The sequence below is a fragment of the Pygocentrus nattereri genome, chromosome 15 (genome assembly GCF_015220715.1).
Source record: "Pygocentrus nattereri isolate fPygNat1 chromosome 15, fPygNat1.pri, whole genome shotgun sequence".
NCBI classification, from domain to species: Eukaryota; Metazoa; Chordata; class Actinopteri; order Characiformes; family Serrasalmidae; genus Pygocentrus; species Pygocentrus nattereri.
Window position 1 is genome coordinate 7942483 of NC_051225.1, and position 23517 is coordinate 7965999.

Genomic DNA, 23517 nt, shown 5'->3' on the forward strand with positions numbered 1-23517 from the left:
TGTAAAAGACAGCGGTTATGATGAAGAAGAGCCGGGGCAGTTAACAGATCCAGAGCATCATTTTTAATTTGCTTTGCACACTTTTCTTGGCTGATTGCAAGCACCAACATATTTTGGTGAGGACGATACAGACACACCGTTCTTTATCCACTGCACTACATAAACATACAGTATCTCAAAAATGGGTTTGAGCGATAAAAATCCGGTGCTAAATGAATAAATGAAGACATACATTGCAAATGATACATACAGTATGAATACATTAAAACACAATGACAACATGAAGAAATAAAACAAACTGTGTACAATGTTTACAACTGCTTACTTTCGTCTTATAGAAACAAACAAAAGAAACGTGATTGGTCTTAAACATGATTTTTTTTTAATGCAACAAAAGTGGACCAGTTCTCCAAATACAGAGATGGATAGAATATCAATCAGGGTTTATTTTAAACCCTCTGAAATGTGTAATATGGAAAAGGCAAACCATTTTCCAGTCACTAATCAGTGAAAGTGCAATATGGCTAAAAAATAATAATACAATAAAGAGCATGCATGTTTCTCAGTAAAAGAACAGATTGGGTCAGCTGTTTTAACACTAGAGTAAAAGCAGTACCCTCTCAACTGCTTAAGTATACTTGCAGGTTTGCATAGTGGAGGGAACTCTTGGGCGTCCGCTTACAAGTATTAAAAAAAATCCAACACTGTTTTCCTCCTCTTGTGTGAATGTAGTCCTACAATCCTTCATATTCTACATCTATATAGTAGTAATAATCTTACATGTACTGTTAAGGTTATAGGTAAGAATTGCATTGTAATATTATTGAAATTGCACTCTAGCTTTTTTTTTTAAATCACCCCACATTGCAAAATAAACAGAAAATGGCCCAGAAAGAAAAAAAGGCAAACATATTAGATGGAAGCACACAAGAAAAGACAGTGTTACTAAGAGCAGCAGTCAGCTGGTGAAAATGCGCTTAGTTGCTGATCTGAGACCAGTTTTGCAGTTTTTCATGATGGTAAAAGTTGGGCTTCCATGATCAGCACAAAAGTGCAAATTCTTCCCAAAGCTACTCGGTCCTGCGACACACGACAGTAATGATTATAATAATACAGAGAGGAGTTTTCGCCAACATTTTTTCCTTCCCCAAAAAAAAATTAAAACAAAAATTACAATTAATGTTATAAGCTTCTATTAAATCTATTGCACACGCGTTCCAAAACAAACCGCTGTCCAAAAGACGATTCATTTAGAGTGTTGAGTGACACTTGAAAGAAGTAAACAATAATTTGCAAGAAATCTCTGTGGTGACTTTCACCCCATTAACACAGAGGTGGTGAGCAGTGCAAACAGCACTATGGTAGGTTTATGATATAGACTAGAGGTTCGTCCATGTTTTTTTACTCCACCTACAGAAGCACCTTTTTTATGTTTGTTTTGAACTCATTCATTCAGTAATGTGCAAAAGTCAGAGGCCAACCTTAGTTTTCTTAACTCCTGGGCAAAACACTCATTAAGTATAAGTTATTCATTATTCAGAAGAGATTTCTGAGGAGGTTAGATTAGATTGTCCACTTGCACAAGGAAAGGGAAAGGTAAATTAGTCTAAACACTGTGCAGGGCCTGGTACACCACCAAAACAGTCAACATCAGACAAACAGCACTTAAAGCTTTAATCTTTGAGAGCGAGGAGAAAACCGAGCTCAACTTTCCGTCCACTGTGAGAAAACGACTCAGCGATATGGGTCCGAAAGGACATGTAGCTGTCAAGAAGCTGTTACTGAGAAAAGGAGATGGACTAAAAGTTTGCAAAGTCTGAAAGTGTTTTGGATGGAGAAAAGTAGAAAATGCAACCAACTTCTAGGACTGAACTTTAAAGGTATGAAAAAATATCCCTGAAACTAAAAAGCACGTCTCCTGAAAAGAATGGAAACTGTAATAGTGTAAAAAAAAGTAGACACAGTAAATACAGAAAAAAATCTTACATTTCTTTGTTGAGGTTTCTTTTCTGTTCATTAAAAAATGCCCCCCCCCAATACTAGAAGAAAAAAAGCCAAAACGAACTGAATATTGGCCATTTTGACTGCAAATTAAACAAATGAAGGGTAGTTTCTGACTTTTGCACAGTACTGAATGTGGCACTGTTGAAGGTCAACATTACACTTAACAAGGGTCGACTGCTTAGACTGGTCAGGGGCCAAAGGTTGGGCTGGCCCTGTAAATTAGCCGAGTGCAGCAGTCGGTCAGTCATTTGAACATTCACAGCCCCGATCCCTTAACACAGCCACGCACAGAATTACACATACACACCTGGACTGTGAGCAAACTTTGCTTCTTGAGTGCCTTAAACAGACATGAGACATATCTACAAATTTACAAAGCATGTCCAAAACTTTAGTGTTAATTCTCGGACAGAGTGTATCTGGACCTCCATGAATACAGTCCATCTCTGGGTAAGGGACAGCAGACATCAGTGAGACATTTTCAATCTGACCAAGATACCCAGCTTTCAGAACAGGGACTGAAGAGTACGTTGATAAGACATGGTCCCTCAAGAACTGCATATAGGCCTTGCTTTGGTCAGGAGGTCTTCATTAGGAGGAGGGCCTATCATTCTAGATACAATATGCATTTAAAACAACAGACCTCCGAAGTCGTGTGCCAGTCTGTGGTCAGCACCACAGCCATATTAGGAACTCTGAGCTGGGTCTAAGTGGGTTTTCTCTATTAGAAAAATGAATGGCATTTTCAAAATACTATGCTATCGTATGTTGTGGTTAAGAAAAATGTTCCAAAACCTGATACGTTGTGTTCTACATATATTTTCCCACACATATCGCTGTATTCTGTAAATTATGAGATTGTTTAGTAGTCAAAATATGAGTAATGCTACAAACATGCCACAAGCAAGCTAATACCCCTGTACACTAAAATGATGTGACATGAAAATAAGTATAGTATGATACTTTATCACTATTTGAAAGAGTTAAAGTGCATAGCTGAGTTCTGTTTGCTTTTTACTTAGAAGGCAATAACCACCGAAACTCATTGCGTTGTTTGTTTTTGTTTTTTTTTGCGTGAAGATATGCTGTCCTCCCCCCTTTTTTTTTTCTCTGCCCTACCGCCTCCCTGGACCTGGATGAAAGTAGCAGGAGGAGAGGGGGGTGGTTGGTGGGGGGAGCCCTTTGGGGGGGGGCCCCGGCTCTCCCTTTCTTCCGCACAGTAAAGCAATATTACTAGTTATGATTGACAGATAACTACAGCAGACTATAGTATTTTTGGTACAAAAATGTGGAATGTGTGCACGGGTCTCTATGCGTATATGCATATACGTATAACTTTATTTGTTCTATCATTATTTTTATTTTGCTGAGATGGCCAGTCTTATGATAACAGTTCTTTGTGCAGGAGTGTTAACTTGCATGTAGCCAAATTCGCATTCCAGCTCCTTAACAATCTAGTTATGCAGAGGATTTGGGAACATTTATCAGAAAGATATACATACAGCAAAACATCTTGGCTTTGGAAAGTTTAAGTTTTCCATAAGGTGCAATAGCAGCAGTTTTCAAAAACACCATTTATCTTTCTCACAGTGAAAGCCAGCTTACAACTGGTGTTCCTATTATGGGCATGCCGACTACAGAATGACGACTTCAGAGGGCTATACATGTCAGGTTTCTCTTTAAAGTTAGCTCTGATGGTTAGAGGTGCTTTGCACATCATTCTTGTAACACGTAACATGGAGAAATCTTGATGACCAACTTGTTTGCTTCATACTGGAGTGCTGTATATGCATGAAAATCCAATTGTTCCCCTGTTATCAGACAAATGTCCCACAAAAAACTGCATATAAACAATGTAAAACTGCTACAAAACCATAAAATATGCCACCACACATCTCTGCCATTTATACTCACCAGAAATGATTAAACAGCACAAAAATACAGACCTTAATACAAAAAACGTGTATATGCATACATACGCATATGTGAATGCGCACACACATTCTTCCCTTTCACACAGCCACAGTCTTATCAGCCATTGGTAGCTGGAACATATTCAAAACTAAGAGTCATCTGAACGACAATCCATCACAATAATGAAGTCGTAATGCGTGTTCGCCACTTTCAATTTTACAAAGTTAAAGTAATGCTTCCCAATGAATCCTGAATGCATACACATATCTACATTTGATCAGCTCACATCTAGGCTACTTAAAGTCATTGTTTTAAGTCATTAAGTGCTACCACTGTAGGACCACTGCATGCCGTTTTTACTCATTTTGGAGAGCTTGGTTTTAACAGGTGTGAAAATGTAGCCTATGCTGATCCACAGATGAAATCTGAGATAGCAACTTTAACAGTCACTAATTTCATGAGACTTTTAACAAAAAGAAAAAAGAAAAGAGGAGTATGCATGCATGCAAAACTGTGCATGTCAGAGGCCGTACAGTGCCTCAAAGGTCAGAGGACAGTGTCTTATTGCACACTCCTATTATGGTCTATCTTCTTTTTCTACACTGTAGGAGTATGTTTAAGAGGTCCAGTGCTTGCACCTCACTCCATTATAGCCCATTCCACTGGCAGGCCAAACTGGGCCCTGTCATCCTGTAACAGTTCAAAAATCACTAAACGGGCTTACGCACAAGAAACAAAGCTTTGAGCTCTCGTAATATACATCAATCATGTCACTGAGAACCACAAGGGCTAAATCGCTCAAAAACTGGCCTTGACCAATTTTTGTCCGATCAAGATGCAAAATGGTTTAAAAACGGAAAAAAAACTATTACTGTCCAAAAGAGGAGTTTGGTTCTAAGCTTCAGCAGCTGTTCCTGCTTTCCTGAATATGTCTCTCTCAACACGTTACACAATCTCCTATTCTCACGCCTTAGATTTCCGACAATCTTAAACATAAAGCTTAGTATGGGGCCTTCCTATGAGTAAGCAAATAAATAGAATCATTCCTAAACCATAAAACTTACAGAAGCTCAAAAAAGAGGAAAAACCCACACACAATAAAAAGAGATTGGTGGGGAAAAAAGAAGTGCTCACATATTTAGATAAAAAGGATTAAATAGAAAAGAATGCATCCAAAAGTGCTGCAGCTCTCGCTGATGACATGGTGCATCAAGAACCTTTTAGCACGCTAATAACAATGCTTTATCGTGTCCCCCACCACCCCCCCAGGAAAAACCATGGATCTCATACTATGGTCTCATCTGCTGACTTTTTCAGCAGCTTGGTGGAGAGCAAGGAATGCTGGGTAGAGTGGGCACCCTTGGCGTCTGGAATGAGCAGGCGCACTTTCTGATTGGTTCGTCTCCACTCTGAGTACAACTGACAGTGGTAGCGGAATGACACCTGTGGAATAAGAGGATTCACTCAGTTAAAGGTGCTTCATCAGTTATCATTACATTGCCAAGCAAGTAAGTAGATAAGTAGTTATATTATGCTGAGGCGGTACTGAATTATGAGACGAATGACTTGGACGTAAAATAACAGTCAACACTGCGGGCTTTACATACATTCGCCTATATCTTATTAGGGTTAGAAAGCAACACTGCACTTGTTATTTTGCCTAGTAAAAATATTTTAGATTTACTTCATTTGCTAAATATGCAAACAAAATATTTTTATTTGAAAAAAATACACTATACCACAATATATGTATCAAACACGTCAATATTCTTAATTGTACTGTGATATACATTTTTGCACATACCACCCACTACAATACCAGAGATGTTGTTTTATGACAGTTTTGAGTAGACGTTGGCTAAAGAAAACCTATTTTTCCACATTTGTAACCATTTTTGCATTAACACATAAATTATACATAAAAACTCAGAAGACATGTCGGGTTACTAAGTCATTTTGAATTGTAAATAAAGTTAATACATTTACATTGTAGACATCACAACTCCTGTGTCCCATCAATACTTCAAAGAAATCCAAGTTGGCAAGTTTCACTACAATAACCCATTTCACATCAAACCTGAATGAACAGCCTTTATGGCTTTTTTATATATCTGAACAGCTGTATTATGTAGAAATGTTGAAATCACTTTTAATTGTGCTTAACTGTGATAAAACTGGCTCACTATACGGTTACTGTTTCCTGATTGTATATGATTTTCTTAGAACAGGGACAATATATAAAATAAGCTATTACTGTGTGCATGCAGCCAGGCAGACATTACCAGAGTCCAGAGGACATAGATGGTAAAGAGAGCGATGGTGAGCGCGATGAGGCCCACTGCCTCCAGGCGGCTGTTAAAGTGCAGGTGGTCCTGAGCCCCCCGCAGACACAGCCACCCAGAGATGGCTGCCAGGGGTGTTATGAAAAGGAAACACACCATGTCACAGAAGAGGGTGCGCTTCTCATTCCTCGGCCCTGGATCCCTGAGCCACTATAGAGACACAGGTGATACATTTTAAGGGCGAGTTAAAAAATGAAATGAAGACTAAAATTTGTTTAAGTTAGTTCTTCTCAGTTCAGATTCTAGGACCCCAATAAACTGAAGCTCAACTATGATCAGGTAAAACCCTTCACAAGGTAAGCCACAAATTACTCAAAAAATATGCATTTATATGCCTTGACTTTATTTAATAAACCATGCAAAAACACCAATGTTCAGCTTCATGATATAGGTCCTTTAAAAGATAGATGCTAAGGGAGCAAAGAAGATCTAAATTAGTCAAAGCATATAAACGCATATCAATTTAGCGCAGTAGAGACATTGGCATCGGCTTACTGGTCAATCACTGTTAACAACCGTTTACATCACTCTATCACCCAGGTCTAATGTAAACACTTAGCTTCAAAACATACTCTTTTCTCCTCAGAAACAATTTTACAATTATTGCTTTGCTGTAGGCTGTTTTGTCATAAGTTTAGTTCTGCCCATTTACAAGTTACAAGGTGTGTTTCAGCCTATAGTACTTTCACTATACAGTCACTATACAGAGCAGCCAATTAGAGCAGAGCTCAGTTACATATTTTAATCTTAAAGGCACAGTAACACAAATAAATAGCTTGTTTAATTCTAAGGGATAAAGACTGGTTGGTAAACTGTCATGTAAAAATAAATTCTGTTACACAAAAAAATGTAACAATGCATAGTTTGTTCAATCCACAGAAAATACTGTATCTCCTCACCAACACATATGCATGTATTAGAATCCAACTGATATATTGATTGGTCAATAATGACAACCTGCACTTCTATTTGTATCAGTGAAAATTTTGCCAATAATGCTAGAAAACGCCATCATGGTTAAATTAACAAAATGTGTAAAAATTGGTCCAAACCTATCATTTAGCAAGAGGATAACAGTATAATATATTGTATAAACAAAAATGAAAAAAGAGGCAACTAATCAAAACTGCAAAAAAATCCACACCCAAGGGGACAATACTTTGGGTTTCTGCGGTGTATTTACGTTTATGAAAAATGGCTACTGAGAGTAGACAGTCTATCCAGAACTGACACTTTTATGTCAATAAAGCATTGTTTAACTAAAGCTACCGAAGTTTAAAATCTGAAACATGAATACAAAATAATAACAGCCAATATTAATCGCCACAGAACTTTTTAACCCCTTATGATTGGTATCGACATCGACCATAATTCTGTTCAAATTGGTCATTCTGTTAAATTTTGAATAACATTATCATATTGCACGACTGGGGTAATCACACATAGTACGACACCTCAGAACAGCTTTTACAAATCAACTGCAACTTAGGTAGAAAGAGAAAGATGCCAGCACACAATAGCACTACACCCAAACACACACCCAAGAAGAAGAGTCAGGCAGAAGCCATGCAGACGAAGGCAAAAGGCATTGACCTTTGTTACCTCTGTGAGGGGCCTGGGCCTGCGCTCAATGGTGAACTCTGTGTGGCACAGCTCGCAATAGCTAGTGTTTGAGGAGGACAGCCACTTCTCTAGGCAGCTCTTGTGCACTGTGCCCAGAGTCCCCGTGCAATCACACGGCGAAAGGAGACCTTCGCTGTTGCCCCCCTCGTGGCAGATCCGACAAATTGGCCCATCACTGAGAACAATGGAAGAATAGTTTTCTCTTAGTCACTTCAGGAAGTTTTTTTTTGCTGGTACCACTGATTTAGAGGTTTCAGTTCCAACTATGATCTAATAAACAATCTAGATAGTCATGGTCTACAAGAATCTAACATTAGTGTTAAATCCCCATTCAGCTTGCATTCCTCACTTTCGAAGGAACGTCTCTAGTGGTCACAGATTTAGTGAGAAATTGCTAAAAGCACTGTTAACAGCTGCAATGTGGTAATAACAATACAATAACAAGCAATTAAAACTAACTGAACCTCTTTGGTGGGACTGCACTTGAAATTCCTTCCCATTTTCTTAATACACCCAACGCATCACTGATCAGACACAATGCAAAAGGCCATTCAGCTGACCTCTGTGTGCCCAGGGCTTTGATGACTGTCGACAGCAGGCGTCCATCTTTGGCCGTGACCTGGGTGACATACTGCGCCCGGCGATTGTCCGACTCCTCCACAGTTTTGGACAGGGCAGCGTTGCCAGTGCAGTCGCACAGCGAACCTGGGAGGTGGCAACACTCCCCTGTGGTCATGTCTGATCCGTCCAGGGGGGCAGGGGACAGGGGAGTGCAGGGGGAAAGGGGGAGCAACGTCCGCTCCCACAGCTCAGCTCACCTGGATCCCACTACTGCAGACAGAGGACCAGAGACAAAGAGGAGAGTACAGAACTGTACATGGAGATGAACTATCCAACATTCAGACAGTCCACAAATAACAACATTATTTCTCTTTCTGGACTCTTTTGACTGTAGTTCTCACTGTCAGTAGACATAGTGAGAGTCTTGTATGCTTGTAAGTCAGAGACGTAGATTATAACGTTACAGACTGTTTGTGGTTTTATGAAATATTCGCATACATGGCACTTCTCACACACTGAATTAGCTTAACAGGCGTTTTGTTTTCATTTACAGCGACATGTGAGCTGACAACCTGACATTATTCCATAACGATCATCTCTAATGTGTCTGTAACGTATGTAAATTAGGTAAATAGTGTATAAGCAGCACAGGCTAACGATGTCCAATTAGCCTCCTAGCAAGTCACAGGCACCTAAACAAGGAAACCGTCGTTGGCTAGCGTTAGCTAATGAAACAGCTAGCTACAGTTCAAACCAGACTGTTTGAATTTTTCGACAAATAAGCAAATGAGAATCCTAGTGAAGCTTTACAAAATCACACGGGGACCTAAATGTGGATGTCAAACACAACAACATGGTGTCACGTAAAACATTTTAATGCTAGACGTCTGGCTAGCCGGCTCCTGCTAACCAGGTTAGCATAATACGCTATCTGATGCGATACACTACACTTTATAACAGCTTATAATAAGCGCATGCTCTCACCTGTTGTAATTTCATACTGGGGTATCGTCTCAGTGGGTTAACTCCGAAAAAATACGACAACCGTGGGGTGAAAATCGAAAACAGTTACTCTTGTTTTGGCCCCAGACTCGCTCTTTTCGGCTGACAGACGACTGTGGCCTCCTATCGACGTTCTACCGATTGCGCTGTTTACGCTACGAGCGTAGAGAGCGAAGCTCTCCGTGGGGCTCAGCGCTAGCAGTTTCGCAAAAGCCCTTTATGAATGACCGTAGCGCAAGACGTGCATCGTCTATGCCCATTAACGAGAAGTGGACACTACAGTCCTGTACCTCATGCAGTTGTGTTGTTTGCACAACCTTTTAAAATACTTTCATTTTCATTTTGCTTATGTATGTTCTTTGTAACTAAGCAATAAAACCGTGTAGAAAACAATGATAAAACTTGTGACAGTCATTTGGTTTATTTCCCATCCTAGTCATACTGGAAAAAAGGCAAACTAGCCAACTAATTTGTAATGGTGAATTCAATATTACTCAATAGTGCTTAGAAAAGGGATCGTTTTGCGTAGAACAAACAATGTGGCAATATTAAGCTGCCTCATCACCTAAAACTTTTAATTATTGTGCTTTTCAATGCATGGAAATGCTCATTCAATATTAATGCAATATTACTAGACATTAATTCTAGCTATGCATAGGATCTAAAACTGGCTTTGTTTACATTTAAAGGGAAATTCCACCAATTTTTCAACATTTCTGAATATCTAATTCTTGAGATGTAAACAGAGCCATTGAGAGTGGTTTGATGTGAAACAGTTCATCATAGAGAAGCTTGCAGACTGATTTCTTTACAGTGGTGGTGATAGGAACCAGGGGTCACCATGTCTACAACACAAATAAAGCCCCTTTGTTATTTACTATCCAAAATGACCACTGAATCTACATGTCTTCTGAGTTTTTGTAATATTAATGATGACAAAACAGTGGAAAATCTGAAAATGTTCCGCTTGGGGCCTATTTTGCCCCACAACACCCATTGTGTAACCCCTCCGCAATGAATACATTAAAATAAATGGATTAAAATGCATTTTAAGCCAAAACATTACCACAAAACTGTGATAAAACAATGTGTGAGACATCAGGCAGTATGTATATAACGATTATATGAGGGAGGTTTTGATGCTTTTAGAGGCATTACACTCTTCAGACGTCTGGTTCTTATCACAACTTTGAACAATTCGGGGTCATTTCACACCAAACCACTCCGACTGACTTTATTTACATCTCAACCGTTTAATTATGTTGAATTTTTTTAAAATAGGAGTTCTCCTTTCTCTGTGTGCTCAAGGATGGGAAAGAGAGAAGACTGTTTCGATGCTTCAAATCAAACATCACATTGCTTTAGTGCATTACTTTATTACTACACTCTATCAGAATAGTCATCTCTGCAGCTGCTAATGTTCTAATGTAATCAGGATGTAGGCAGGATGGAATGAATGTGATAGCAGAGACTAAATCTACAGATCTGTACAGCAGATCTGTAACTAAAAGACTGCAATTGAAAAAATATAATAGAATAATTCTATTCTATTAAAATGAGCCCTGTTGTTAAAATTGCCCAGAGCAGAAATATTCAAATCTGCCTTTTTCTTGAAGAAGCTAGAAAAAGAGTAGAGTCAGCTATGTGCTTTTTATTACAATACACTCTTCCCTTTCTATTCTTTTACTCAGCTTTACTGTGTATGATTTTAAGTCGTCCTCTGTTTTGAATTTGAAGTACTATTTCTCTTATGTGCATTGTGACTCAATGTAATGTAATGAGCTGTTAAATGTACTAACCATCATGGTACTTTTTTTTACATCTACATGGTAGATTTTTTACATTTTCTGTTCTTCATAAATCCAGTCTAAACTAATTCCTAAATCTTTCCTTCCTCCGAGTTACTGACTGTCCACCGGTCCGGCCCAATACTGATGGATGTCCCACCCTCAAGTCCCCCTGTCCCCCTGATTGACCAGACTGATGGAAGTTTCTGGAACGCAGCTTCTCCACTACAGATCACATCCAAATCTATATGAACTCTAATTGTTTCCACTGTTGATTATACACACCTGAATATATTAGAACTGCGTGGATGTAAAATTGACTTTTCAATGTTTAACTTATAAGTTGTCTGACCAGTGGTAGGATGGTCCCCCCTTTAGATGTGAGTCTTGGTCCTCCCGAGGTTTCTTCCTCCTCCAGCTCTGAGGGAGTTTTTCCTTGCCTCAGCGCTCACGGGGGTTCTGTATATTCTGTATATTCTGTTCAGTGTTTTGTCTGATTCTCTGTGCTGTGATTCCCATTTTTGTAAAGCTGCTTTGTGACAACATCAGTTGTAAAAAGCGCTATATAAATAAATTTGATTTGATTTGATTTGATTACTTTAGTAGCACAAAAGCCTTGAGAAATATAAAGAGGTACTGATATTCACTGACACACAACACAACCTTGATCGCAGTTAACTAACATCTGGCTTCCCACCAATTCAGGCATTGAGATGTAAAGTCATTCATAGCGGTTTGATGTGAAATGGTTTACTGTAGAGGAACCAGGGGTCACAACGTCTACAATGCTAACATACAATACTCAGAGATATTTGGCTTATGCCTATATTTGCATAAAATGCACTCTAAACTTTACATGTGAACTTAATGTGACCTTCTCTAAACACATGTCCAGCTGTTCAGTGTTTCAGTACTTTTTGCACAACTTGCTGTTTTCTAACAAGGAGCTTAACGGCAGGGTGGTGGTGGTGTTACAGTGTGGGCAGGTGTGTCTATTCAATATAGAACTGCCCTAGACTTTGTGAACGGTACAGTGACGAGCACATACTACTGAATAACATCATTAATCCAGTCACTGTGCCTCTGCATGAACAACACAGGGCTAGTGTCATCCTCATGGACAACAATGCTCCAGCTCATTGAGGTCGCATCATTAGGGAACGGCTGCTGGAGACTGGGTACCTCAAACGGAGTGGCCTGCACTTTCTCCTGACCTGAATCCCCATAGAAAACCTATGGGATCAGCTGAGTCGCCAAGTAGAGGCTTGTAACTCTGTACCCCAGAACCTCAATGACCTGAGAGCTGCCCTTCAAGAAGAGTGGGATGCCATGCCTCAGCAGACGAGTCGACTTGTGAACAACATGAGACGTCGTTGTCAAGTTGTAATTGATGCTCAAGGGCACATGACAAGTTATTGAACCACTGTTGGCATTTGTTTCAATAAATTGTTTGAGATGAGGAAATCACCATCGCATGCTTCTACTTAAATGCCCTACTTTCATGATATAATATCACTGGAGCGTGAACATGTTACGTTTCCAAAGATTTCACCTGAAAGCCAAATATCCCTAACTTTTTGTGAGTAGTGTATATGCAAACCAATCACTGTACTGAATACACCCCCTTGTATCAGCTCCATTTGCTCAGCCCCACTTACTGCACTTTGTAGTTCTACAGTTACAGACTGTAGTCCATCTGTTTCTCTGATACTCTGTTAGCGCCCTTTTACCGTTTTTCAGCGGTCAGGACCCCCATGGACCCTCACAGAGCAGGTACTATTTGGGTGGTGGATCATTCTCAGCACTGCAGTAACACTGACGTGGTGGTAGTGTGTGTGCTGTGCTGGTACGAGTGGATCAGACACAGCAGTGCTGCTGGAGTTTTTAAACACTGCGTCCACTCACTGTCCCACTCTATTAGACACTCCTACAGTGTTGGGCCACCTTGTAGATGTGATTTTTTTAGGCTGGCGGACTATTTCCAGCCCAGCAGGGAAAATGAGGTGTTAAAAAACACACACTAACACACCACCACCACCACATCAGTGTCACCGCAGTGCTGAGAATGATCCACCGCCCAAATAAAACCTGCTCTATGGGGGGTCCTGACCATTGAAAAACATGGTGTATGGGGGCCAACAAAGTATGCAAATAGTGCAGATACAACGTAAATGTGCCTAATAAAGTGCGCACACACACACACTATATATAAAGTTTCTCTAGGATTTCACATTAAGCCCATCTGAATGACTTTCCTTTGTCTTAATTATTAATGCAGAAATTTTGAAAAATTGGCAGAATACTCCTTTGGATTGCTATTGCATTGCTGTGCTAAAAAATATCACATCAACACAATTTCATATTTAATCTGAGAGAAAACTGTGTTGAAGTACATTTATGTGCATCATTCATTTAGAGATGCACCAATACGTAAAAATTTGGAAATTGGATTAGGATTACAGATAAAAGTAACATTTAGTTTACTGGCTCTGACCATGCCTTTAAGATATGACCGTAATATGAAGAGAGACTGTACGGCCGTAGGAGGTTAGAGAACTCCTAGCGGGTCAGACCTTTTTGACGAACCAGTGTAGGACTGAGCTAAACCATTGTCACAGGAAACAAAAGGCAGCAATGGAAATTCAAAGGATGTTACGCTGAAAGCAGGCGGAGCTTCAGGCTTAGTCCTCCTCCCTCACTTATTTCATAACTCCATTTCTATAAGACCACAATTGCGGCATCATGAATAAAGTGCGAACGTTTTTAGCACAGTCACTCTGAAATATCAGTCTACTGCAATCTGCCCAATGCTGTTAATGTTATGTAATGTAATAAATATAATTCTGATCTCACTTTGGATTCCTAATTTTATTCATGTGGATACAATGTACATTAAAGATTAAAATGCACCACATTTTTCATTGCAACTCAGAGGGACCCAAAAAAAAAAAAAAAAAAAAAAAAAGTAAAAAGAATTAATAATAAAACTCATGATAGTAATTTGGTTTATTTTTCATCCCAATGTAACTTGATAAAAGGCAAAACAACTGATGTGACTTCATGGATGTGTGAATGTCATAACCACGCTTCAATAAAGGCAATTTTATCACAGTATGGGAAAACATAAGGCATTTTCAAACTAACCACACAAATGTTATCACTGAAATTCTAACAAGAATCCAATAACAGTGATACTTTTGTTTTTTGCAGACAATTTGACAGACAGCTGACTGGCTTAAACACTGAAATCCCATTGCATTCTTCCTGTTAACAGCTATACTCTAACATAAAAGTGCACAGACTGGGTTGTGATGAGTGTCACTGGAGTCATTTTTTGTATTCTACAAATTGATCAACCTATCGCACATCTGATAACTTGCTATAACTGGTGCTCCAAATTCAATGAACAATCATAATATGAGTTCACTCAGAAGCTTCCCCCAGTTCTGCTCTAAATAATGTAGGAAATGTTAAAATGCGTTGACTGTGCAGTCTGAAATGTTTATTTACTCATTTATACAACTGAAAATTGATTGCAGTCTCCCTTTGGTATCTATACGATCCAGACAAGTTTCTTAACCAGCTTTTTCTGCAGAACATGCCCATCTCAGCCAAAGTTAAACTAGCATAGATCCCTTTCTGGGACCTGGCTGAATAAACGCCATGCTTAGTGTAGGAGAGGAGACTCCTTAGAGCGGCTGGAAGCTCAGGACACACTGATCCCTCACCATCCCTTTCCTTAGGAGCGGGTCACACGATCAGTGCCCAAACAATTACTTCTGAATACAAATTCTACACTTTTACTCCAACGAGTAGACATGAATTCAGACAGAGAAGAGAGGGAAAAAAAATAACAAAACAAACAGAAGAGCAGATAAAAAGGAAAAAACAATTATCTAGGAATGTTATCTAGAACTTCACAGGACTGGGGAAAATTCTAGAATAGACATGGATACCACATGGAGGTAAAAGGACTGGCGCTAGAGCAGCAGCAGTTGCACAATACACAGGAGCAAAGCGGCGATGAAGAGTGTGAGAGGAACAGAAGAAGAGGCAGCATGAAAAGGGGAGGGGTGGGGTCACAGGTTCTGGCAGCACTGGAATTTGGTGCCTTTTAGCCCATCGGTAGTAGGCGGCACACTGATGTCCACCACGTTGTTGCCAGGAGACTCATCATGTGCAGACCTGTCTGCAATCTGCTTTTGCGATACAATCCGGTAGATTTCTGGAAAAAGTAACACTGAATTAGTTCCATGAAAAGTTAAAATTACACAACTTTCCCCTTTTTCTTAAACATAGTCATTCAGCGAAGACAAGTCTGAAGTTTGCATCGCTAGTTCTGTACTGGGACTGAAAGGCTAATGAAGCTAGTAATGAAAGCTCATCCCTCATCAATTAGCACAAAACAGCACAGATTTGGAGCCCCCTGTGGTGGAAATGTGGAAGTGCACGCAACATGAAGACCGTTTTGCAACATTCGAAGCACCGCCGACCCCGACATGAGGAGGAATCAGACTTTTGCGAAAGTGTTCCAAGGGTATTCTCAAAGAACTCAGTGAAAAATTAGTGAAGGACGTGTCTTCTTGACCCTGTGCGCGTGAAGATGTACGTAAAGAGGCATGACGTTGTCCGAAAAACTCCCACCAAATCAATCCTGCTGAATCATAGCAGTGCACACACAAACACACACACACACACACACGTCTTGCTATACTTATCAGTTGAAACCTATGGATGTCCTCATGTGTGTTACTGTAGCTAAATAATACTACACCTAAATCTGAACCTAACCCCAACCTTAACCTCAGCATCCAAAAGGCAATTTTTCTTCTCTGGGACTCACCGAGTAAGATTACAATCCAACAATCTCTCACCTGTGAGTATGTTTTTGAAAGCCTCTTCAACATTTGTGGAGTCCAAAGCTGAGGTCTCAATGAAAGACAGATTGTTCTTCTCTGAAAGAAGCAAGCAGCAAATAGACATTAAGTTCAGTTGCACAACTGTTTTCTGCACATCACAGTTTGATAAGGTGAAACTAACCTGCGAAAGCTCTGGCCTCGTCTGTGGGCACTGCTCTGAGGTGCCTCAGGTCACTCTTGTTGCCCACTAACATGATGACGATGTTGTTGTCTGCATGATCTCGCAGCTCCTTTAACCAGCGCTCCACGTTTTCATAGGTCAGGTGCTTAGCGATGTCATACACCAAAAGAGCTCCCACTGCACCCCGGTAGTACCTAACGGGCAGAAAACGGAGGTGGAGAGGAAACCCAATGTTGACTTATTTTTAGTTTATTATTGTATTACATCACTCATTGAATGGCCTTTTGTCTGCATTATTGTGTTTTCTTCATTTTTAATTTGTTGTACAGCTCTTTAAATACAAGAAGTGTTAGACAACGTGTTTTATAAATAAAACTCAAGGCTGAATTCAGGTCTATATAACAGCAGATGGGCTGAGGGACATTTCTACTGGACAGTCGCAAACCTAAAAGGGAAATGAGCTTATTCTATAGATTTTTTTCAGAATTTCAGCATAATTTCTTTGCTACAATGTAAACAAAGTCATCCAGAGTGAAACTTTCCAACTCAGATTTCTTTAGTGATGGTGAAGGGAACCAGGGGTTCAATGCAAACATAGACATTTTATTTACTATCCAAAACTACAAGTGACTCCTTACATGTTAATAAATGTTTTAGAAATAAATAAATTAAACTAAACATACATTTTCTGAATAACATTTGCCTTACAACATTCTGTATGCACCTACGATTTTTGGATTAAAATAACATTTTAAGCCAAAAGCTTTTCGCTACCATTTCATGTAATAACTTTGTGAGGAAGCTTTTAGAGTGGTTCAGATGTCTGGCCCCCATCACCACCAAAGTGAACCATTCTGATTCGGTCTGATTCTCTAGAACGGCGCTTTTCACAGCAAACCATTCTGGATTACTTAATTTACACATCATAACTATTTAATTATGCAGAGCTTTTGAAAAATTGGTAGACCCCTTAACTGGTTAACTGAGAAATCGTCCTTGGTGAAATACCAGTTTCGTTCTTTTGTTTTGCTTCTCTGGAGTATGTACGGATGTTTGGAGAGACGGCACTTACGCTGATGTGATTGCTCTGTAGCGCTCCTGTCCTGCCGTGTCCCAAATCTGAGCTTTTATGGTCTTTCCGTCCACTTGGATGCTACGAGTGGCGAACTCCACGCCGATGGTGCTCTTGCTTTCCAGGTTGAACTCATTCCGTGTGAAACGGGATAGCAGGTTACTCTTCCCCACACCTGAATCTCCGATCAGCACCACTACAAACATAAAAGACATTTAAAAAAAAAAAAGAAAAGAAAAGAAAAGAAAAAAAAAGACACTGCTTATTTCTCTATTATTTCTATCTTAAGATATTCAACCCTTATACCAAACCATTTTCACATTGATTTGAAAGCATTTTAGAAGGTTATGAGGCAAGTCTATTAAATTCAGCAAACCATCCTATATGAGTGTAAAATAAATGATTAAACTGCCAACAGCAACCACACGTTTAAAAAAGCTTCTTGCAGGGGAAGTAAGCACACATTTAAAGAAGTAAAGCTCACAGCAAAAGGTCATTTAATTAGGATAGAACATTATTTAAGAATGTGTATTTTTGTGTAAACATTTTAAATAACTTCATACTATCAGACTTGCATACTGAAACGATCTGTAAAAGATCATAGTGATGCTTCATGGGAATCAAGTATATACCAGTTAAGGGTAAGCAATATGGCAAAAATATAAGATCACAATACGTCAAGCCTTTTAACAACGATGAAAGATCAACTTAATGCATTATAATGTTTTATTTTTCAATTACATTTTTAAAAAGGTTTAAAGGGTCTAATATCCTACACCTTTCCTGTACTGTGTCTCATTCAAAAAGCAGTCCAGGCTCAAATGCTCCTCATAACTCCAGCTTCAATAGGCAGGGCTAAACTGCTGGAAGCTGAATAGGTGGATAAATGTAAATGCATTATTTATGACAGAAACAATTCATTCAAAACAGGCTGTGTTGCAGCCTTGTTTCCATAAATGGGCTGCATGCAATGTGGAGTGAATGATGCATCATGAATTCCACGGATTTTTTCAAATTTCTCCATAATTAAGATGTAAACAAAGTCATTGAGTGATCTGATATTAAATGCTCTGCTCAAAGTGAACTTAGAGTCATAACTGTTCGCAGTGGTGGTGAAAGGAACCAGATGTCTGAAGAGTTTAATGATTCTTTAAACCACATCACAAAGATATTACAGTCAGAGGTTACCAATATGTTGCCTGATATCCGAGACATTGTTTAGGGATAGTTTTGTAATTAGATTTTGACCCAAAACATTTTTTAAAAATCTATTCTGAGTAAAGTGCCATATGCAGGCCATTGCAAGTCAAAACGGCTCTCAAAGAAATCTTATTTTATCAGAGTTACAACTACTCGTACCATCATCAACATTACATATAAAACCTCAGATGACTTGTGTAGGTTCATTGGCGGTTCTGGATAGTAAATAAAATGATAACACTTGCAATGGAGACATTGCAACCCCTGGTTCTCACCACCACTGTAAAGAAATCCGAGTCAGTATATTTTTCTACGATCAAGCACTTTGCAGCAAACCACTCTGAATGACCTTGTTCACATCTCAACGACTGAAAAATGAACAAACTGACTTTTGAAAAGTATTGATGCTATTCACAATAGACTAAGAAAAAGGCTATTCCTTATAAAAATACCCACATTCATTATAAGAAGACCTACAGATGCCTTAAATATTATTCTAAGGTTTCTTGTGACTTCTCAGTTTCATGCCTGGCATGTCACAAAATTTTGCTAGGAACAAATGAACAAGCAAAACAAATTTTTCAACCTCCCTGACTATCTTCTATATGTTTATACAAACGGTTTGAACGGGCCAAATTTAGAACGAAGTATACACAGACAGCATCCGTACCACCTAATGACTGAGTTCAGGTGTTTTAATCACACCTATTGCAAACAGGTGCATAAAATCAAGCACACAGTCATGCAATCTCCAAAGACACAAAATGGCTGTACAATAAACCATATACAGTGGACCAGGAGCTTCAAGAAATGAGTTTCCATGGCTGAGCAGCTGCGCACAAGCCTAATGACAAGCGTTGCCTGGAGTGGCGTGAAGCACACCGCCACTGGACTCTGGAGCACTTGAAATGCGTTAACTGGAGTGTTAATTCACACCTCACTATCTGGCGGTCTCCTAGACTAATCGGGATTTGTTGGACACCAGGAGAACTCAACCTAATGGAATGCACAGCGCCAACAGTAAAGTTTGGTGGAGGAGGAATAATGGTCTGGGGCTGTTTTTCAGGGCCGGGCCACTTAGTTCCACTGAAGGGCAACAATGACTCTGATATTTTTCATGCACATATCTGTTCATGCGGATGCTGAGACATCAATATTTATAAAATATACAAAATGCTGACTGTGTGCACCTGGATGAATGTAACGTTTATTTCTGTAGGGTTACAAATACATTAAACTACATAAAAGCTAACATTTTACCACAGTACCCCAGCATTATCTAAATGTTTTGCTCTTCCAGAGCACAACACGGCATCATGTCAGTCAAATCTAATCATCCACTGATAGTGATGACGGTGGAACTGCACTACACATAATTTAGCTGAGGGCAAATGAAACTAGGTGAAATGACTCTTCTTTAGGTCAACAGACTGAACCTGAAAAACTTTACTCAACCTGAAAAGGGAACTAGGTCCTAGTAATCAAGTCACTACAGGCAAAAGGAAGGATCAATAACACCAGCATGTTTCACTGCTTTTGCTTCTTTGAAAAGAGCAACACCTCGGCTTAATTTTAACTGAATAGCTTCTCTGATTCTATGTTGCTGCCTAATGACACTGAGGTGGTAAACAAATTACTAACAGAGTTTGCAAACTGCTGTTTAAGCAACTTCATATCATCAGGATGACCAGTGGTAAAGTGGTTGCCCTTTTTATTTGGCGAAACCCACCAGTCCTCGGCCCTGGCCTCAGAGAAGCTTACTATAACTGTATTTCTCAACATGCTCTTGATTAGTAGCTTCTTCTTGAGCAATAACATGAGCCCATCCATCATTTCCTCATAAACCTGCCTGTAACTTCCACAAAACTCGTTCCGACGACCACACGAGCTAAACAGCTTGCTTTTCATACTAAAACTGTGAAGTTATATATCCGTATGATGAGTTTTATCTTTGCTCTTGTAACGAGGACGACTTCACTTGCAAAAACGTCTAAAAGTTAGGAGATAGATGTGGCCTAGCTAACCTACCCAGCTAACTGTATTAGCGCAGGGTGGTGAAGGGCTGTGACTAAGCGCCCGATAAACCACAACTATCAAAAGATTAACAGGCAAAGTGTCACATTATTTCCTTCATACCAATAACAGTACTCGCTTGTATATGTGATTACTGGTTTACTGGTGTTTATATATCCTTCTACGTTTACCTTTATCCTCCGTTAACTTGGCTCACTTTAACCTAGCTAACAGGCTAGTTGCCCCTCGGTCCGCTAGGTAGCGACTGCTAGCTGCGAAGCTAACGCTACCACGCAACATAAATCACAGACAATGCACTTATATCACATATTAGGCCTCATTTACAGTTTTAAAAATATGACACCGGTTAAAAAAGGTCTACACCGCTGACTGTTCTCCACCCGAAGGCCTCGGCAGGCTGAAGGCCACCATTGTCTGACTGCTAGTGTTAGCTAGCTCGGCTAAGCTTAGCTCGTATAGCAGGATAAGTAAACTCACACAAACAGCGAAGGGCTATTCGCACACCCGCCACAATTATGCTTAAGACACACTGGGGAAATTATATATACTGACCTTTAAATAAATAATCATATTCGTCATCCCGGGTCCCCATATTATATGTACTTTTTTACTGCTGTGTTGAAACTGCAGCGAAGCGACGAGTCTCCTGACTCCAGCCGACAGGAAGGAAACTCAGTCCCAGCCTTAAAATACTGCCAGTGTGTATGTGAAGGAGAGAAGGGGTGGGTGTGTGTGTGTGTGTGTGTGTGTGTGTGCGTGTGTGTACGCTTGCCTTGCTATTCTTCACAGGATTTTTGCTCAACATTTTTGATTATATGAGGACATTTTGTAGGTGTTGTTTACACCATAAATATATCAGTAGCAAGACATGATTACACATAAACATATATTATGCAGAAAAATAGAAAATAGAAAAAAATCTTGACATAAGTTTCTTATATATATATATATATATATATATATATATATATATATATATTAGAAAAACTACTTATGTCTAGATTTATTTCGATTTTCTATTTTTCTGCATAATATGTGTAATCATGTTTATGTGTAATCATGTCTTACTACTGAAACACCTTTAATTCTTTCTATCTATCTATCTATCTATCTATCTATCTATCTATCTATCTATCTATCTATCTATCTATCTAAATGAGCAGAAACAAAACTGCCCTTTGGACGCTGAGACTAAGGCTGGGGTTAGGTTTAGGGGTAGGTGCAATATTATTTGGCTACAGTAAGACAAAAATCAATGGAAATCAATGGTAGTCCCCACTAGTTATGTAAGACAAACGTGTGTGTGTGTCTGTATGTTTCCTGTGACCACTCACCATTAAGAAATTGCCCACTTTAATAACTGATCATGTTAGGCATTAAAGGGCCCATATCCTACAATTTTATTACCTTTCATTTTCACCATTTATGATATTTGTGTAGGGATAAATACCAAAAACAGTAATAATTATTTTTACATGACCATTTTCCAACCTCTCTTCATCTCCTTTAACCGAATGCGCTGTTTTGGTTACTGTGCCTTTAAGACTGATTTATGTGCATTTTTTCATGGTTATGTTTTTGCTGTTTAGTTTGCATACATGGACTGTGGAATGAATAGTATGTTGTAAAACTACATCAAACTCATGTATTGTAAAAAAAAAAAAAAAGCATGTTCATCTTGGTCTACCATAATGCTTAAAAGGCCCATATCCAACATTTTTCTTGCATTTTATTTTTCCCCTGAGGTTCACTAATGTCATTTATGAGGGGTTCCATACATACGAAAGCAGTCATACATTGTTTTACATAACATTTCCCATTTCTTTTAGAATGTATTTTAAAAGAAATGTAGGCTGTATTTGTTACCGTGCCTAGAAGAACGATTCATGTAAATAACCTCTGTTCTGATTGGCTGCCCTGCATTACACTTTGTTTCCAGGCTGAATAATTCCTTATAACTTCAGCATGAATGAATGGGGCTAAATGCTTTAGGCTGAATATGCACAAGTATTTAAAGATGTTGACTCTTATGACAACACAACAACAATGAATTCAAAACGGGCTGTCATTGTAGAGTAGTTTCCATATATACAGGATATGGACTGGGCAAGGAATGGCATGGTTTCAAACTTGGAACTATGTTTTTATGTTATATCAAACTCTTTATTTAAAAAAAAAAAGTAATCCTTTCATAAGCTGCAATAATACAGCATTTAGATATTTTCTGCCAGAATATAATCACACTACACAATCGCATCATTGTACCGTCCTAAAAAGATGTTTTGTTTATTTCATGTTTAATGCTTTCCAGTCATGGTAATTTTAAGACTATAAAGTTTGGTCAGTAAGGGGATCAGTGCACTCGCTGCTCAACTCCACCTACAAACACAGCCATTGCCATCACTGGCTAACGCTGTCGTTTTATTGGATTCTCTATCAAAACATCTGTGAATTAGGGTTTTATGTATATGATATGTAAATGAGGTGCTGGAAGGCTGGTACTTGATTTCACGCACTGAAACTGATTCATCATTTTCACGCAACTCTCAGCTTACTGCCACTGCACCACCTTATGCTTTGGGTTGACTTGGAGTAGCGTTTGAGATCCAGATTTAATCGTCCAACATTAGTACCTGATACCTTACTAATGCTTGTGTGGCTGAGTGCAAGCAAATCCTCATAACAATGTCCCAGCATTCAGTGAAAAAGTTGAGGCTGTTGCTGCAGCAAAGAGAGACAAACTCCCCATCAATACCCTTGATTTCAGTATAAACGCTGGGTGAGCAGGTGTATAGTGTAGTGGGATGAACACATGGATTAATATGCAGGACGCAGCTGATTTTATGTAGTTTATGTAAACTGACCGGCCAGTTTATTATATACACCTCTCTGTATCTACACTCGTGTCCATCTTATCAGCTCCACTTGCCATATAGGC

The 23517-nt window shown here is 39.2% G+C and overlaps 2 protein-coding genes across 3 annotated transcripts; both read right to left on the bottom strand.

Annotated features, from left to right (window-relative positions):
- Positions 1-40: 40 nt before the first annotated feature.
- Positions 41-9605, bottom strand: march2 (membrane-associated ring finger (C3HC4) 2). 2 transcript variants are annotated; one of them, XM_017701339.2, is made up of 5 exons: positions 9429-9605; positions 8444-8714; positions 7854-8058; positions 6201-6410; positions 41-5361 (listed from the first exon to the last, which is right to left on the bottom strand). In XM_017701339.2, the coding sequence occupies exons 2-5, from the start codon at positions 8617-8619 to the stop codon at positions 5203-5205; spliced, it is 750 nt and encodes a 249-aa protein (XP_017556828.1). In that variant the 5' UTR covers positions 8620-8714; positions 9429-9605; the 3' UTR covers positions 41-5202. The 2 variants fall into 2 exon arrangements, with proteins under 2 accessions (XP_017556828.1, XP_017556829.1); XM_017701340.2 differs by having other exon boundaries at positions 7863-8058; positions 9429-9603.
- A 4616-nt stretch (positions 9606-14221) lies between these two features.
- Positions 14222-21289, bottom strand: rab11ba (RAB11B, member RAS oncogene family, a). The gene is made up of 5 exons (XM_017701341.2): positions 21132-21289; positions 17346-17541; positions 16274-16467; positions 16108-16188; positions 14222-15458 (listed from the first exon to the last, which is right to left on the bottom strand). The coding sequence occupies exons 1-5, from the start codon at positions 21169-21171 to the stop codon at positions 15313-15315; spliced, it is 657 nt and encodes a 218-aa protein (XP_017556830.1). The 5' UTR covers positions 21172-21289; the 3' UTR covers positions 14222-15312.
- Positions 21290-23517: the final 2228 nt, after the last annotated feature.

Coding starts and splice junctions, on each gene's coding strand:
- rab11ba (XM_017701341.2), bottom strand. CDS start 21,171: ATGGGGACCCGGGATGACGAATATGATTATTTATTTAAAG. Junction 16,468..17,345: donor TACAGAGCAATCACATCAGC/GTAAGTGCCGTC, acceptor TCTGCCCGTTAG/GTACTACCGGGGTGCAGTGG. Junction 16,189..16,273: donor CGAGGCCAGAGCTTTCGCAG/GTTAGTTTCACC, acceptor TGCTTCTTTCAG/AGAAGAACAATCTGTCTTTC.
- march2 (XM_017701339.2), bottom strand. CDS start 8,619: ATGACCACAGGGGAGTGTTGCCACCTCCCAGGTTCGCTGTGCGACTGC. Junction 6,411..7,853: donor CCCTCACAGAGGTAACAAAG/GTCAATGCCTTT, acceptor GTGTCTCTATAG/TGGCTCAGGGATCCAGGGCC. Junction 5,362..6,200: donor TCTATGTCCTCTGGACTCTG/GTAATGTCTGCC, acceptor CTTATTCCACAG/GTGTCATTCCGCTACCACTG.